Raw genomic sequence first — 13,376 nt, 5'->3', positions numbered from 1 at the left:
TTGAGCGTTATAAAGCTCGTCTGGTTGCCAAAGGTTATACTCAACTTGAAGGAGTCGATTACCATGACACTTTTGCACCAGTTGCAAAACTTGTCACTGTTCGTATGTTATTATCCATAGCCTCCATCAAAGGATGGTCTCTTCACCAACTTGACGTCAATAATGCCTTCCTTCAAGGTGATTTAAATGAAGAAATTTTTATGGAATTACCTCCCGGTTTTCAACGACAGGGGGAGAATCTAGTTTGTTGTTTAAAAAAATCTATTTATGGCCTTAAACAAGCTTCTCGTCAGTGGTTTGCAAAATTTTCAACCACTCTCATTGCAGAAGGTTTTAAACAATCTGTAGCAGATTATTCTCTATTTTATTATCATAAAAATGCTAGCTCTATATATATTTTAGTATATGTAGATGATATTATTATAACAGGAAATGATCCTATACTGATTCAACACTTCAAAAAAGTTCTTGAAAATAAATTCTCAATCAAAGACTTAGGCAAGTTACAGTACTTCTTAGGAATTGAAGTTTCTCGATCGCCGAAAGGCATTTTCTTATGTCAAAGAAAATATACTCTGGATATTCTCCAAGATGCAGGGTTAACAGGATCACGCCCATCATCATTTCCTATGGAGCAAAATATCAAACTAACACCTACAGATGGAAAACTCCTAGATGATCCTTCATCTTATCGTCGTTTGATTGGACGACTTCTTTATTTAACAGTCACTAGGCCTGACATAGTATATGCAGTAAATTATCTCAGTCAATTTATGCAAAAGCCTACAAATACGCACATGGATGCTGCCAATCGTATACTGCGATATTTAAAAGGTTCCATTGGTAAAGGAATTCTCTTGTCATCAAATAGTGATTTAATCTTATCAGGATATACATATTCAGATTGGGCAGGATGTCCAACAACTCGTCGATCTACCACAGGATATGTTACCATGATGGGTAATAATCCTATATCTTGGAAAAGTAAAAAACAACTTACTGTGGCTCGATCATCTGCAGAAGCTGAATATCGAGCTTTAGCTAATCTTGCAAGTGAATTTCAATGGCTCACTTATCTCATGCAAGAATTTAAAATTAAAATTCCTAGACCAGTGAAAATACACTGTGATAACCAAGCTGCAATTCATATTGCAAATAATCCAATTTTTCATGAACGAACAAAACACATTGAAATAGATTGTCACTTTGTTCGTGAAAGAATTGTGTCAGGATTAATATTACCAACCTATGTCAAATCCAAAGATCAATTAGCAGACATCTTCACAAAGCCATTAGGAGGAGAACATCATCAACGCATTGTCAGCAAGTTGGGCGTATACGATATATCTCATACGGCTCCAACTTGAGGGGGAGTGTTAGAAGCCATGAAGTTCACATGCATGATCATTACTTGGTGTATACACCAAGTAACTTCTATGTTTAGGATAGTCTCTGTATTTGGAATGGTTTCTGTAATTAGCTTTTATTCCTTGTAAAAGATTGTAACCAAAACACTATAAATATAAGATGATTCTTGCTCTTCTCACAATAACGAGAAAGAGAAAATATATCTGTTTTCATGAAATTTGACATGGTATCTTGAGCAGGTACGTTTCTTCAAAAACAAAATTTTTTTCACACGTTTTTTTCTTTTTTTTTCTCTTCTCCTTCCTTCTTGATTCTCTTTCCCTCTCACTATGGTTGCATCACCACCACCATCTCCATCTAATGTACGTGGACCTAAGTTTGATGACTCTAGCTCAAGCTTAGACCCTTATGATGTACCAGCGTCGGACAATCCGTCGACTGTGCTTTATTCCCCTGTGTTAACAGGTGATAATTATCCCACATGGTCAAGGGGTATTGCTCGGGCTTTAAGAGCCAAGAACAAATACGGCTTTGTTGATGGTACAATAGCCAAACCGTTAGCTTCTGATGACAAACTTCCAGCTTGGATTCGTGCAAACAATCTGGTTTGTATTTGGATTGCCAATTCCTGTGAAGCTGAGATAAAACGAAGCATCAGTTGGATAGAAAACGCTAGGGATATTTGGATTGATCTTGAGGATCGATTTTCTGAAACAAATATGCCTCGAATCTTTGATTTAAAACGTCATATATCAACTCTCAAACAAGAAGATTCTAGTATATCTTCTTATTACACCAAGCTTAAAAGTCTATGGGATGAAGTGGGCGCTCTTACACCGGTTGAACCTTGTACCTGCGGTAATGGAAAGCAAGTGCTTGAACAGCTCAACAGAGACAAAGCAATGGAGTTCTTACAGGGATTTCTTGACAGATTTTAGGCCGTAAGAAGCAACATCCTTCTTATGTCTCCTTTTCCGACGCTTGCGAAGATTTACTCCCTTGTTCGTCAAGAAGAACAACAACAATTTATCAACATTGATGCTACACCCCAGATTGACAGCGCAGCCTTGTCTACCAGATTTGCACCTCAACCTTCCCCTTGGAGCAACACCAATGGATCGAGCAGCAAGAAGCCGCGACCATCTTGTGATCATTGCCGAAAGATTGGTCACACAAAGGACCGTTGTTATCAACTGGTTGGTTACCCGAAGAAGCCAAGAGATGACACAAGCACGGGCTACACGGGAAATTCCAGCACAGGCTACACGGGAAACTCTGTCGCTCCAAGTAGCTACATGGCTGCTGCTCCACAGTTGACCCATGATCAATACAATCAACTTTTAACATTGCTCCAAACTGGTACTACGACAACAATTGCAAATCTTGCAGGTATGTCTTTTTTTACAAAACAATCTCTTTGGATTATAGATACAGGAGCATCTAATCATATTTGTTGTTCCTTGAAGCTTTTCTCATCTTACATTAAAACACCTTCACCCATCTCTGTTCAACTTCCCAATGGAAGTTCTCTATCCGCACTTCATGTGGGAACGGTTCACTTTTCTCCCACCTTAAAATTTACTAACGTGCTTCATGTACCTACTTGCAAATTCAATTTATTATCCGTAGGACAATTGGTTCGCTCTAAACGCTACTCTGTAAAGTTTGAATCTAATCACTGCTACTTTCAGGACCTACAAACGAAGAAGCTGATTGGTCAGGGTGATTACTACAATGGTCTATAATATCTTCGTGCTGTTACTGCCTTTTCTGTTTCGCTTCCGCAAAATTTTCATCTTTGGCATTGGAGATTGGGACATCCGTCCTCCCCTAGATTAGATTACTTATCGAAGAAATTTCCCTTTATTAGTTCGGACAAAGGCATCTGTGGGATTTGTCCACAGGCAAAACAATCTCGTTTAAAGTTTCCTTCTCGTTGTAGTTCTAGTTCTAGGATTTTTGAATTAATCCACTGTGATATTTGGGGACCCTTTAGAGAACTAAGCATCACTGGGGATCGTTATTTTTTGTCTATTGTTGACGATTTTTCCCGTTACACTTGGATATTTTTAATGAAGGTTAAATCTGAAACTTTTAAATACTTACAATATTTCATCTCTTATGTTCGTACTCAATATAATGCTTCTGCCAATGACGCTGTCGACACTACTGCTGATGTTTTTGTCCACGACGCTCATGATGCGGCTGTAGACGCTGCTGTGGATGCTGCTGTAGATGTTACTGCAGACGACGTTGCTGTAGACGTTGCTGTGGATGCCACTGCTGACGTTACTACACCTGATGCTGCTCGTTTGCCACCTCCTTCGTCTGCGATGCCGGAGCCCACTCATGTACTACTTTAAAGACACCAACGGGTGCGTTGTCCTCCATCTTACTTAAAAGACTATGCCTGTAATACGGCTTTTACTCCATCATCTACCGAGCCTTTATACCCTTTGTCTCATTATTTGAAATTTGAGCAATTTTTTAATGCTCATAAGCATTTCCTCTGAACTATTATCACTCAAAATGAACCTCGCACCTTTCAAGAAGCCATGCAATCCCCAATATGGCAAAAGTCCATGGTTACAGAAGTTACTTCCTTGAAAGAGAACGACACATGGTCTGAAGTTCCTCGTCCCCATAATAGATCTGTTATTGGATGTAAAGTTGCAAAACTTGTCACTGTTCGTATGTTATTATCCATAGCCTCCATCAAAGGATGGTCTCTTCACCAACTTGACGTCAATAATGCCTTCCTTCAAGGTGATTTAAATGAAGAAATTTTTATGGAATTACCTCCCGGTTTTCAACGACAGGGGGAGAATCTAGTTTGTCGTTTAAAAAAATCTATTTATGGCCTTAAACAAGCTTCTCGTCAGTGGTTTGCAAAATTTTCAACCACTCTCATTGCAGAAGGTTTTAAACAATCTGTAGCAGATTATTCTCTATTTTATTATCATAAAAATGCTAGCTCTATATATATTTTAGTATATGTAGATGATATTATTATAACAGGAAATGATCCTATACTGATTCAACACTTCAAAAAAGTTCTTGAAAATAAATTCTCAATCAAAGACTTAGGCAAGTTACAGTACTTCTTAGGAATTGAAGTTTCTCGATCGCCGAAAGGCATTTTCTTATGTCAAAGAAAATATACTCTGGATATTCTCCAAGATGCAGGGTTAACAGGATCACGCCCATCATCATTTCCTATGGAGCAAAATATCAAACTAACACCTACAGATGGAAAACTCCTAGATGATCCTTCATCTTATCGTCGTTTGATTGGACGACTTCTTTATTTAACAGTCACTAGGCCTGACATAGTATATGCAGTAAATTATCTCAGTCAATTTATGCAAAAGCCTACAAATACGCACATGGATGCTGCCAATCGTATACTGCGATATTTAAAAGGTTCCATTGGTAAAAGAATTCTCTTGTCATCAAATAGTGATTTAATCTTATCAGGATATACATATTCAGATTGGGCAGGATGTCCAACAACTCGTCGATCTACCACAGGATATGTTACCATGATGGGTAATAATCCTATATCTTGGAAAAGTAAAAAACAACTTACTGTGGCTCGATCATCTGCAGAAGCTGAATATCGAGCTTTAGCTAATCTTGCAAGTGAATTTCAATGGCTCACTTATCTCATGCAAGAATTTAAAATTAAAATTCCTAGACCAGTGAAAATACACTGTGATAACCAAGCTGCAATTCATATTGCAAATAATCCAATTTTTCATGAACGAACAAAACACATTGAAATAGATTGTCACTTTGTTCGTGAAAGAATTGTGTCAGGATTAATATTACCAACCTATGTCAAATCCAAAGATCAATTAGCAGACATCTTCACAAAGCCATTAGGAGGAGAACATCATCAACGCATTGTCAGCAAGTTGGGCGTATACGATATATCTCATACGGCTCCAACTTGAGGGGGAGTGTTAGAAGCCATGAAGTTCACATGCATGATCATTACTTGGTGTATACACCAAGTAACTTCTATGTTTAGGATAGTCTCTGTATTTGGAATGGTTTCTGTAATTAGCTTTTATTCCTTGTAAAAGATTGTAACCAAAACACTATAAATATAAGATGATTCTTGCTCTTCTCACAATAACGAGAAAGAGAAAATATATCTGTTTTCATGAAATTTGACATGGTATCTTGAGCAGGTACGTTTCTTCAAAAACAAAATTTTTTTCACACGTTTTTTTCTTTTTTTTTCTCTTCTCCTTCCTTCTTGATTCTCTTTCCCTCTCACTATGGTTGCATCACCACCACCATCTCCATCTAATGTACGTGGACCTAAGTTTGATGACTCTAGCTCAAGCTTAGACCCTTATGATGTACCAGCGTCGGACAATCCGTCGACTGTGCTTTATTCCCCTGTGTTAACAGGTGATAATTATCCCACATGGTCAAGGGGTATTGCTCGGGCTTTAAGAGCCAAGAACAAATACGGCTTTGTTGATGGTACAATAGCGAAACCGTTAGCTTCTGATGACAAACTTCCAGCTTGGATTCGTGCAAACAATCTGGTTTGTATTTGGATTGCCAATTCCTGTGAAGCTGAGATAAAACGAAGCATCAGTTGGATAAAAAACGCTAGGGATATTTGGATTGATCTTGAGGATCGATTTTCTGAAACAAATATGCCTCGAATCTTTGATTTAAAACGTCATATATCCACTCTCAAACAAGAAGATTCTAGTATATCTTCTTATTACACCAAGCTTAAAAGTCTGTGGGATGAGGTAGGCGCTCTTACACCGGTTGAACCTTGCACCTGCGGTAATGGAAAGCAAGTGCTTGAACAGCTCAACAGAGACAAAGCAATGGAGTTCTTACAGGGACTTCATGACATATTTTCGGCCGTAAGAAGCAACATCCTTCTTATGTCTCCTTTTCCGACGCTTGCGAAGATTTACTCCCTTGTTCGTCAGGAAGAACAACAACAATTTATCAACGTTGCTGCTACACCCCAGATTGACAGCGCAGCCTTGTCTACCAGATTTGCACCTCGACCTTCCCCTTGGAGCAACACCAATGGATCGAGCAGCAAGAAGCCGCGACCATCTTGTGATCATTGCCGAAAGATTGGTCACACAAAGAACCGTTGTTATCAACTGGTTGGTTACCCGAAGAAGCCAAGAGATGACACAAGCACGGGTTACACGGGAAACTCCAGCACAGGCTACACGGGAAACTCTGTCGCTCCAAGTAGCTACATGGCTGCTGCTCCACAGTTAACCCATGATCAATACAATCAACTTTTATCATTGCTCCAAACTGGTACTACGACAACAATTGCAAATCTTGCAGGTATGTCTTTTTTTACAAAACATTCTCTTTGGATTATAGATACAGGAGCATCTAATCATATTTGTTGTTCCTTGAAGCTTTTCTCATCTTACATTAAAACACCTTCACCCATCTCTGTTCAACTTCCCAATGGAAGTTCTCTATCCGCACTTCATGTGGGAACGGTTCACTTTTCTCCCACCTTAAAATTTACTAACGTGCTTCATGTACCTACTTGCAAATTCAATTTATTATCCGTAGGACAATTGGTTCGCTCTAAACGCTACTCTGTAAAGTTTGAATCTAATCACTGCTACTTTCAGGACCTACAAACGAAGAAGCTGATTGGTCAGGGTGATTACTACAATGGTCTATAATATCTTCGTGCTGTTACTGCCTTTTCTGTTTCGCTTCCGCAAAATTTTCATCTTTGGCATTGGAGATTGGGACATCCGTCCTCCCCTAGATTAGATTACTTATCGAAGAAATTTCCCTTTATTAGTTCGGACAAAGGCATCTGTGGGATTTGTCCACAGGCAAAACAATCTCGTTTAAAGTTTCCTTCTCGTTGTAGTTCTAGTTCTAGGATTTTTGAATTAATCCACTGTGATATTTGGGGACCCTTTAGAGAACTAAGCATCACTGGGGATCGTTATTTTTTGTCTATTGTTGACGATTTTTCCCGTTACACTTGGATATTTTTAATGAAGGTTAAATCTGAAACTTTTAAATACTTACAATATTTCATCTCTTATGTTCGTACTCAATATAATGCTTCTGCCAATGACGCTGTCGACACTACTGCTGATGTTTTTGTCCACGACGCTCATGATGCGGCTGTAGACGCTGCTGTGGATGCTGCTGTAGATGTTACTGCAGACGACGTTGCTGTAGACGTTGCTGTGGATGCCACTGCTGACGTTACTACACCTGATGCTGCTCGTTTGCCACCTCCTTCGTCTGCGATGCCGGAGCCCACTCATGTACTACTTTAAAGACACCAACGGGTGCGTTGTCCTCCATCTTACTTAAAAGACTATGCCTGTAATACGGCTTTTACTCCATCATCTACCGAGCCTTTATACCCTTTGTCTCATTATTTGAAATTTGAGCAATTTTTTAATGCTCATAAGCATTTCCTCTGAACTATTATCACTCAAAATGAACCTCGCACCTTTCAAGAAGCCATGCAATCCCCAATATGGCAAAAGTCCATGGTTACAGAAGTTACTTCCTTGAAAGAGAACGACACATGGTCTGAAGTTCCTCGTCCCCATAATAGATCTGTTATTGGATGTAAAGTTGCAAAACTTGTCACTGTTCGTATGTTATTATCCATAGCCTCCATCAAAGGATGGTCTCTTCACCAACTTGACGTCAATAATGCCTTCCTTCAAGGTGATTTAAATGAAGAAATTTTTATGGAATTACCTCCCGGTTTTCAACGACAGGGGGAGAATCTAGTTTGTCGTTTAAAAAAATCTATTTATGGCCTTAAACAAGCTTCTCGTCAGTGGTTTGCAAAATTTTCAACCACTCTCATTGCAGAAGGTTTTAAACAATCTGTAGCAGATTATTCTCTATTTTATTATCATAAAAATGCTAGCTCTATATATATTTTAGTATATGTAGATGATATTATTATAACAGGAAATGATCCTATACTGATTCAACACTTCAAAAAAGTTCTTGAAAATAAATTCTCAATCAAAGACTTAGGCAAGTTACAGTACTTCTTAGGAATTGAAGTTTCTCGATCGCCGAAAGGCATTTTCTTATGTCAAAGAAAATATACTCTGGATATTCTCCAAGATGCAGGGTTAACAGGATCACGCCCATCATCATTTCCTATGGAGCAAAATATCAAACTAACACCTACAGATGGAAAACTCCTAGATGATCCTTCATCTTATCGTCGTTTGATTGGACGACTTCTTTATTTAACAGTCACTAGGCCTGACATAGTATATGCAGTAAATTATCTCAGTCAATTTATGCAAAAGCCTACAAATACGCACATGGATGCTGCCAATCGTATACTGCGATATTTAAAAGGTTCCATTGGTAAAAGAATTCTCTTGTCATCAAATAGTGATTTAATCTTATCAGGATATACATATTCAGATTGGGCAGGATGTCCAACAACTCGTCGATCTACCACAGGATATGTTACCATGATGGGTAATAATCCTATATCTTGGAAAAGTAAAAAACAACTTACTGTGGCTCGATCATCTGCAGAAGCTGAATATCGAGCTTTAGCTAATCTTGCAAGTGAATTTCAATGGCTCACTTATCTCATGCAAGAATTTAAAATTAAAATTCCTAGACCAGTGAAAATACACTGTGATAACCAAGCTGCAATTCATATTGCAAATAATCCAATTTTTCATGAACGAACAAAACACATTGAAATAGATTGTCACTTTGTTCGTGAAAGAATTGTGTCAGGATTAATATTACCAACCTATGTCAAATCCAAAGATCAATTAGCAGACATCTTCACAAAGCCATTAGGAGGAGAACATCATCAACGCATTGTCAGCAAGTTGGGCGTATACGATATATCTCATACGGCTCCAACTTGAGGGGGAGTGTTAGAAGCCATGAAGTTCACATGCATGATCATTACTTGGTGTATACACCAAGTAACTTCTATGTTTAGGATAGTCTCTGTATTTGGAATGGTTTCTGTAATTAGCTTTTATTCCTTGTAAAAGATTGTAACCAAAACACTATAAATATAAGATGATTCTTGCTCTTCTCACAATAACGAGAAAGAGAAAATATCTATGTTTTCATGAAATTTGACATGGTATCTTGAGCAGGTACGTTTCTTCAAAAACAAATTTTTTTTCACACCTTTTTTTCTTTTTTTTTTCTCGTCTCCTTCCTTCTTGATTCTCTTTCCCTCTCATTATGGTTGCATCACCACCACCATCTCCATCTAATGTACGTGGACCTAAGTTTGATGACTCTAGCTCAAGCTTAGACCCTTATGATGTACCAGCGTCGGACAATCCGTCGACTGTGCTTTATTCCCCTGTGTTAACAGGTGATAATTATCCCACATGGTCAAGGGGTATTGCTCGGGCTTTAAGAGCCAAGAACAAATACGGCTTGGTTGATGGTACAATAGCCAAACCGTTAGCTTCTGATGACAAACTTCCAGCTTGGATTCGTGCAAACAATCTGGTTTATATTTGGATTGCCAATTCCTGTGAAGCTGAGATAAAACGAAGCATCAGTTGGATAGAAAACGCTAGGGATATTTGGATTGATCATGAGGATCGATTTTATGAAACAAATATGCCTCGAATCTTTGATTTAAAACGTCATATATCAACTCTCAAACAAGAAGATTCTAGTATATCTTCTTATTACACCAAGCTTAAAAGTCTATGGGATGAAGTGGGCGCTCTTACACCGGTTGAACCTTGCACCTGCGGTAATGGAAAGCAAGTGCTTGAACAGCTCAACAGAGACAAAGCAATGGAGTTCTTACAGGGACTTCATGACATATTTTCGGCCGTAAGAAGCAACATCCTTCTTATGTCTCCTTTTCCGACGCTTGCGAAGATTTAATCCCTTGTTCGTCAGGAAGAACAACAACAATTTATCAACATTGCTGCTACACCCCAGATTGACAGCGCAGCCTTGTCTACCAGATTTGCACCTCGACCTTCCCCTTGGAGCAACACCAATGGATCGAGCAGCAAGAATCTGCGACCATCTTGTGATCATTGCCGAAAGATTGGTCACACAAAGGACCGTTGTTATCAACTGGTTGGTTACCCGAAGAAGCCAAGAGATGACACAAGCACGGGCTACACGGGAAATTCCAGCACAGGCTACACGAGAAACTCTGTCGCTCCAAGTAGCTACATGGCTGCTGCTCCACAGTTGACCCATGATCAATACAATCAACTTTTAACATTGCTCCAAACTGGTACTACGACAACAATTGCAAATCTTGCAGGTATGTCTTTTTTTACAAAACATTCTCTTTGGATTATAGATACAGGAGCATCTAATCATATTTGTTGTTCCTTGAAGCTTTTCTCATCTTACATTAAAACACCTTCACCCATCTCTGTTCAACTTCCCAATGGAAGTTCTCTATCCGCACTTCATGTGGGAACGGTTCACTTTTCTCCCACCTTAAAATTTACTAACGTGCTTCATGTACCTACTTGCAAATTCAATTTATTATCCGTAGGACAATTGGTTCGCTCTAAACGCTACTCTGTAAAGTTTGAATCTAATCACTGCTACTTTCAGGACCTACAAACGAAGAAGCTGATTGGTCAGGGTGATTACTACAATGGTCTATATTATCTTCCTGCTGTTACTGCCTTTTCTGTTTCGCTTCCGCAAAATTTTCATCTTTGGCATTGGAGATTGGGACATCCGTCCTCCCCTAGATTAGATTACTCATCGAAGAAATTTCCCTTTATTAGTTCGGACAAAGGCATCTGTGGGATTTGTCCACAGGCAAAACAATATCGTTTAAAGTTTCCTTCTCGTTGTAGTTCTAGTTCTAGGATTTTTGAAATAATCCACTGTGATATTTGGGGACCCTTTAGCGAACCAAGCATCACTGGGGATCGTTATTTTTTGTCTATTGTTGACGATTTTTCCCGTTGCACTTGGATATTTTTAATGAAGGTTAAATCTGAAACTTTTAAATACTTACAATATTTCATCTCTTATGTTCGTACTCAATATAATCATTCTATTCATACCGTCTCCTATGGATCGGGAGATGTTTTCTTACCTCAAATTCAAAAGATACGTTCTGATAATGGAACTGAATTTCTCTCAAAATCCATGCAAGAGTTGTTCTTCCAACTTGGCATAGTGCACCAACGAAGTTGTGTTGCCACACCCCAACAAAATGGAGTGGTCGAACGCAAGCATCGTCATCTTCTTGAGATTGCTCGCTCTCTAAGATTTCATTCCCATCTACCTCTGAAATTTTGGGGTGAATGTGTGCTTACTGCCACCTTTTTAATAAATAAACTCTCAACTCCAATTCTTGGTTAAAAATCACCTCATGAAATTTTATTTGGATGTCCTCCAAACTATACCTCACTTCGTGTTTTTGGTTGTTTATGTTACGCCAAAAACACTAAGATCAAACATAAATTTGATGCTAGAGCACGCCCTGGAATTTTTATTGGTTATCCCTACGGTCAAAAAGGATACCGCATATACGATATCGACGCCAAAACAATTTATGTTTCTAGGGACGTTGTCTTTCATGAATCTATTTTTCCATTCTCTACTTTGGTCGATTCAAGTTCCGATCCTAAAGATGACATGATCCAACATGATCCAGTTGTGATAATAAACCAACCCACCATCAAAACACCTCCTGCTGTTTTCGACTCCAAGATTTCACTGGGAAGCAATCTACATGCTCCTGTTGATGATGCTGCTAATGCTTCTGCCAATGACGCTGTCGACACTACTGCTGATGTTTTTGTCCACGACGCTCCTGATGCGGCTGTAGACGCTGCTGTGGATGCTGCTGTAGATGTTACTGCAGACGACGTTGCTGTAGACGTTGCTGTGGATGCCACTGCTGACGTTACTACACCTGATGCTGCTCGTTTGCCACCTCCTTCGTCTGCGATGCCGGAGCCCACTCATGTACTACTTGAAAGACACCAACGGGTCCGTTGTCCTCCATCTTACTTAAAAGACTATGCCTGTAATACGGCTTTTACTCCATCATCTACCGAGCCTTTATACCCTTTGTCTCATTATTTGAAATTTGAGCAATTTTCTAATGCTCATAAGCATTTCCTCTCAACTATTATCACTCAAAATGAACCTCGCACCTTTCAAGAAGCCATGCAATCCCCAATATGGCAAAAGTCCATGTTACAGAAGTTACTGCCTTGAAAGAGAACGACACATGGTCTGAAGTTCCTCGTCCCCATAATAGATCTGTTATTGGATGTAAATGGGTGTATCGTATCAAATATAAATCCGATGGAACAATTGAGCGTTATAAAGCTCGTCTGGTTGCCAAAGGTTATACTCAACTTGAAGGAGTCGATTACCATGACACTTTTTCACCAGTTGCAAAACTTGTCACTGTTCGTATGTTATTATCCATAGCCTCCATCAAAGGATGGTCTCTTCACCAACTTGACGTCAATAATGCCTTCCTTCAAGGTGATTTAAATGAAGAAATTTTTATGGAATTACCTCCCGGTTTTCAACGACAGGGGGAGAATCTAGTTTGTCGTTTAAAAAAATCTATTTATGGCCTTAAACAAGCTTCTCGTCAGTGGTTTGCAAAATTTTCAACCACTCTCATTGCAGAAGGTTTTAAACAATCTGTAGCAGATTATTCTCTATTTTATTATCATAAAAATACTAGCTCTATATATATTTTAGTATATGTAGATGATATTATTATAACAGGAAATGATCCTATACTGATTCAACACTTCAAAAAAGTTCTTGAAAATAGATTCTCAATCAAAGACTTAGGCAAGTTACAGTACTTCTTAGGAATTGAAGTTTCTCGATCGCCGAAAGGCATTTTCTTATGTCAAAGAAAATATACTCTGGATATTCTCCAAGATGCAGGGTTAACAGGATCACGCCCATCATCATTTCCTATGGAGCAAAATATCAAACTAACACCTACAGATGGAAAACTCCTA

General features: G+C 38.8%; 3 protein-coding genes across 3 annotated transcripts; all 3 read left to right on the top strand.

The window, feature by feature from the left end:
- The first annotated feature begins 1,697 nt into the window (after positions 1-1,697).
- Positions 1,698-2,306, top strand: LOC113326384. The gene has a single exon (XM_026574121.1). It carries the CDS (start codon positions 1,698-1,700, stop codon positions 2,304-2,306), a length of 609 nt encoding a protein of 202 aa, XP_026429906.1.
- Positions 2,307-5,654: 3,348 nt separating this feature from the next.
- Positions 5,655-7,051, top strand: LOC113326383. The gene is made up of 2 exons (XM_026574120.1): positions 5,655-6,714; positions 7,017-7,051. Exons 1-2 carry the CDS (start codon positions 5,655-5,657, stop codon positions 7,049-7,051), a joined length of 1,095 nt encoding a protein of 364 aa, XP_026429905.1.
- A 2,561-nt stretch (positions 7,052-9,612) lies between these two features.
- On the top strand, positions 9,613-10,278 carry LOC113326382. The gene has a single exon (XM_026574119.1). It carries the CDS (start codon positions 9,613-9,615, stop codon positions 10,276-10,278), a length of 666 nt encoding a protein of 221 aa, XP_026429904.1.
- The last annotated feature ends 3,098 nt before the right edge of the window (positions 10,279-13,376 follow it).

This window comes from Papaver somniferum, unplaced genomic scaffold (genome assembly GCF_003573695.1).
Source record: "Papaver somniferum cultivar HN1 unplaced genomic scaffold, ASM357369v1 unplaced-scaffold_10, whole genome shotgun sequence".
NCBI classification, from domain to species: Eukaryota; Viridiplantae; Streptophyta; class Magnoliopsida; order Ranunculales; family Papaveraceae; genus Papaver; species Papaver somniferum.
Note: the sequence above shows the minus strand (reverse complement) of the source record. Positions and strands in the feature narration are given on the sequence as shown.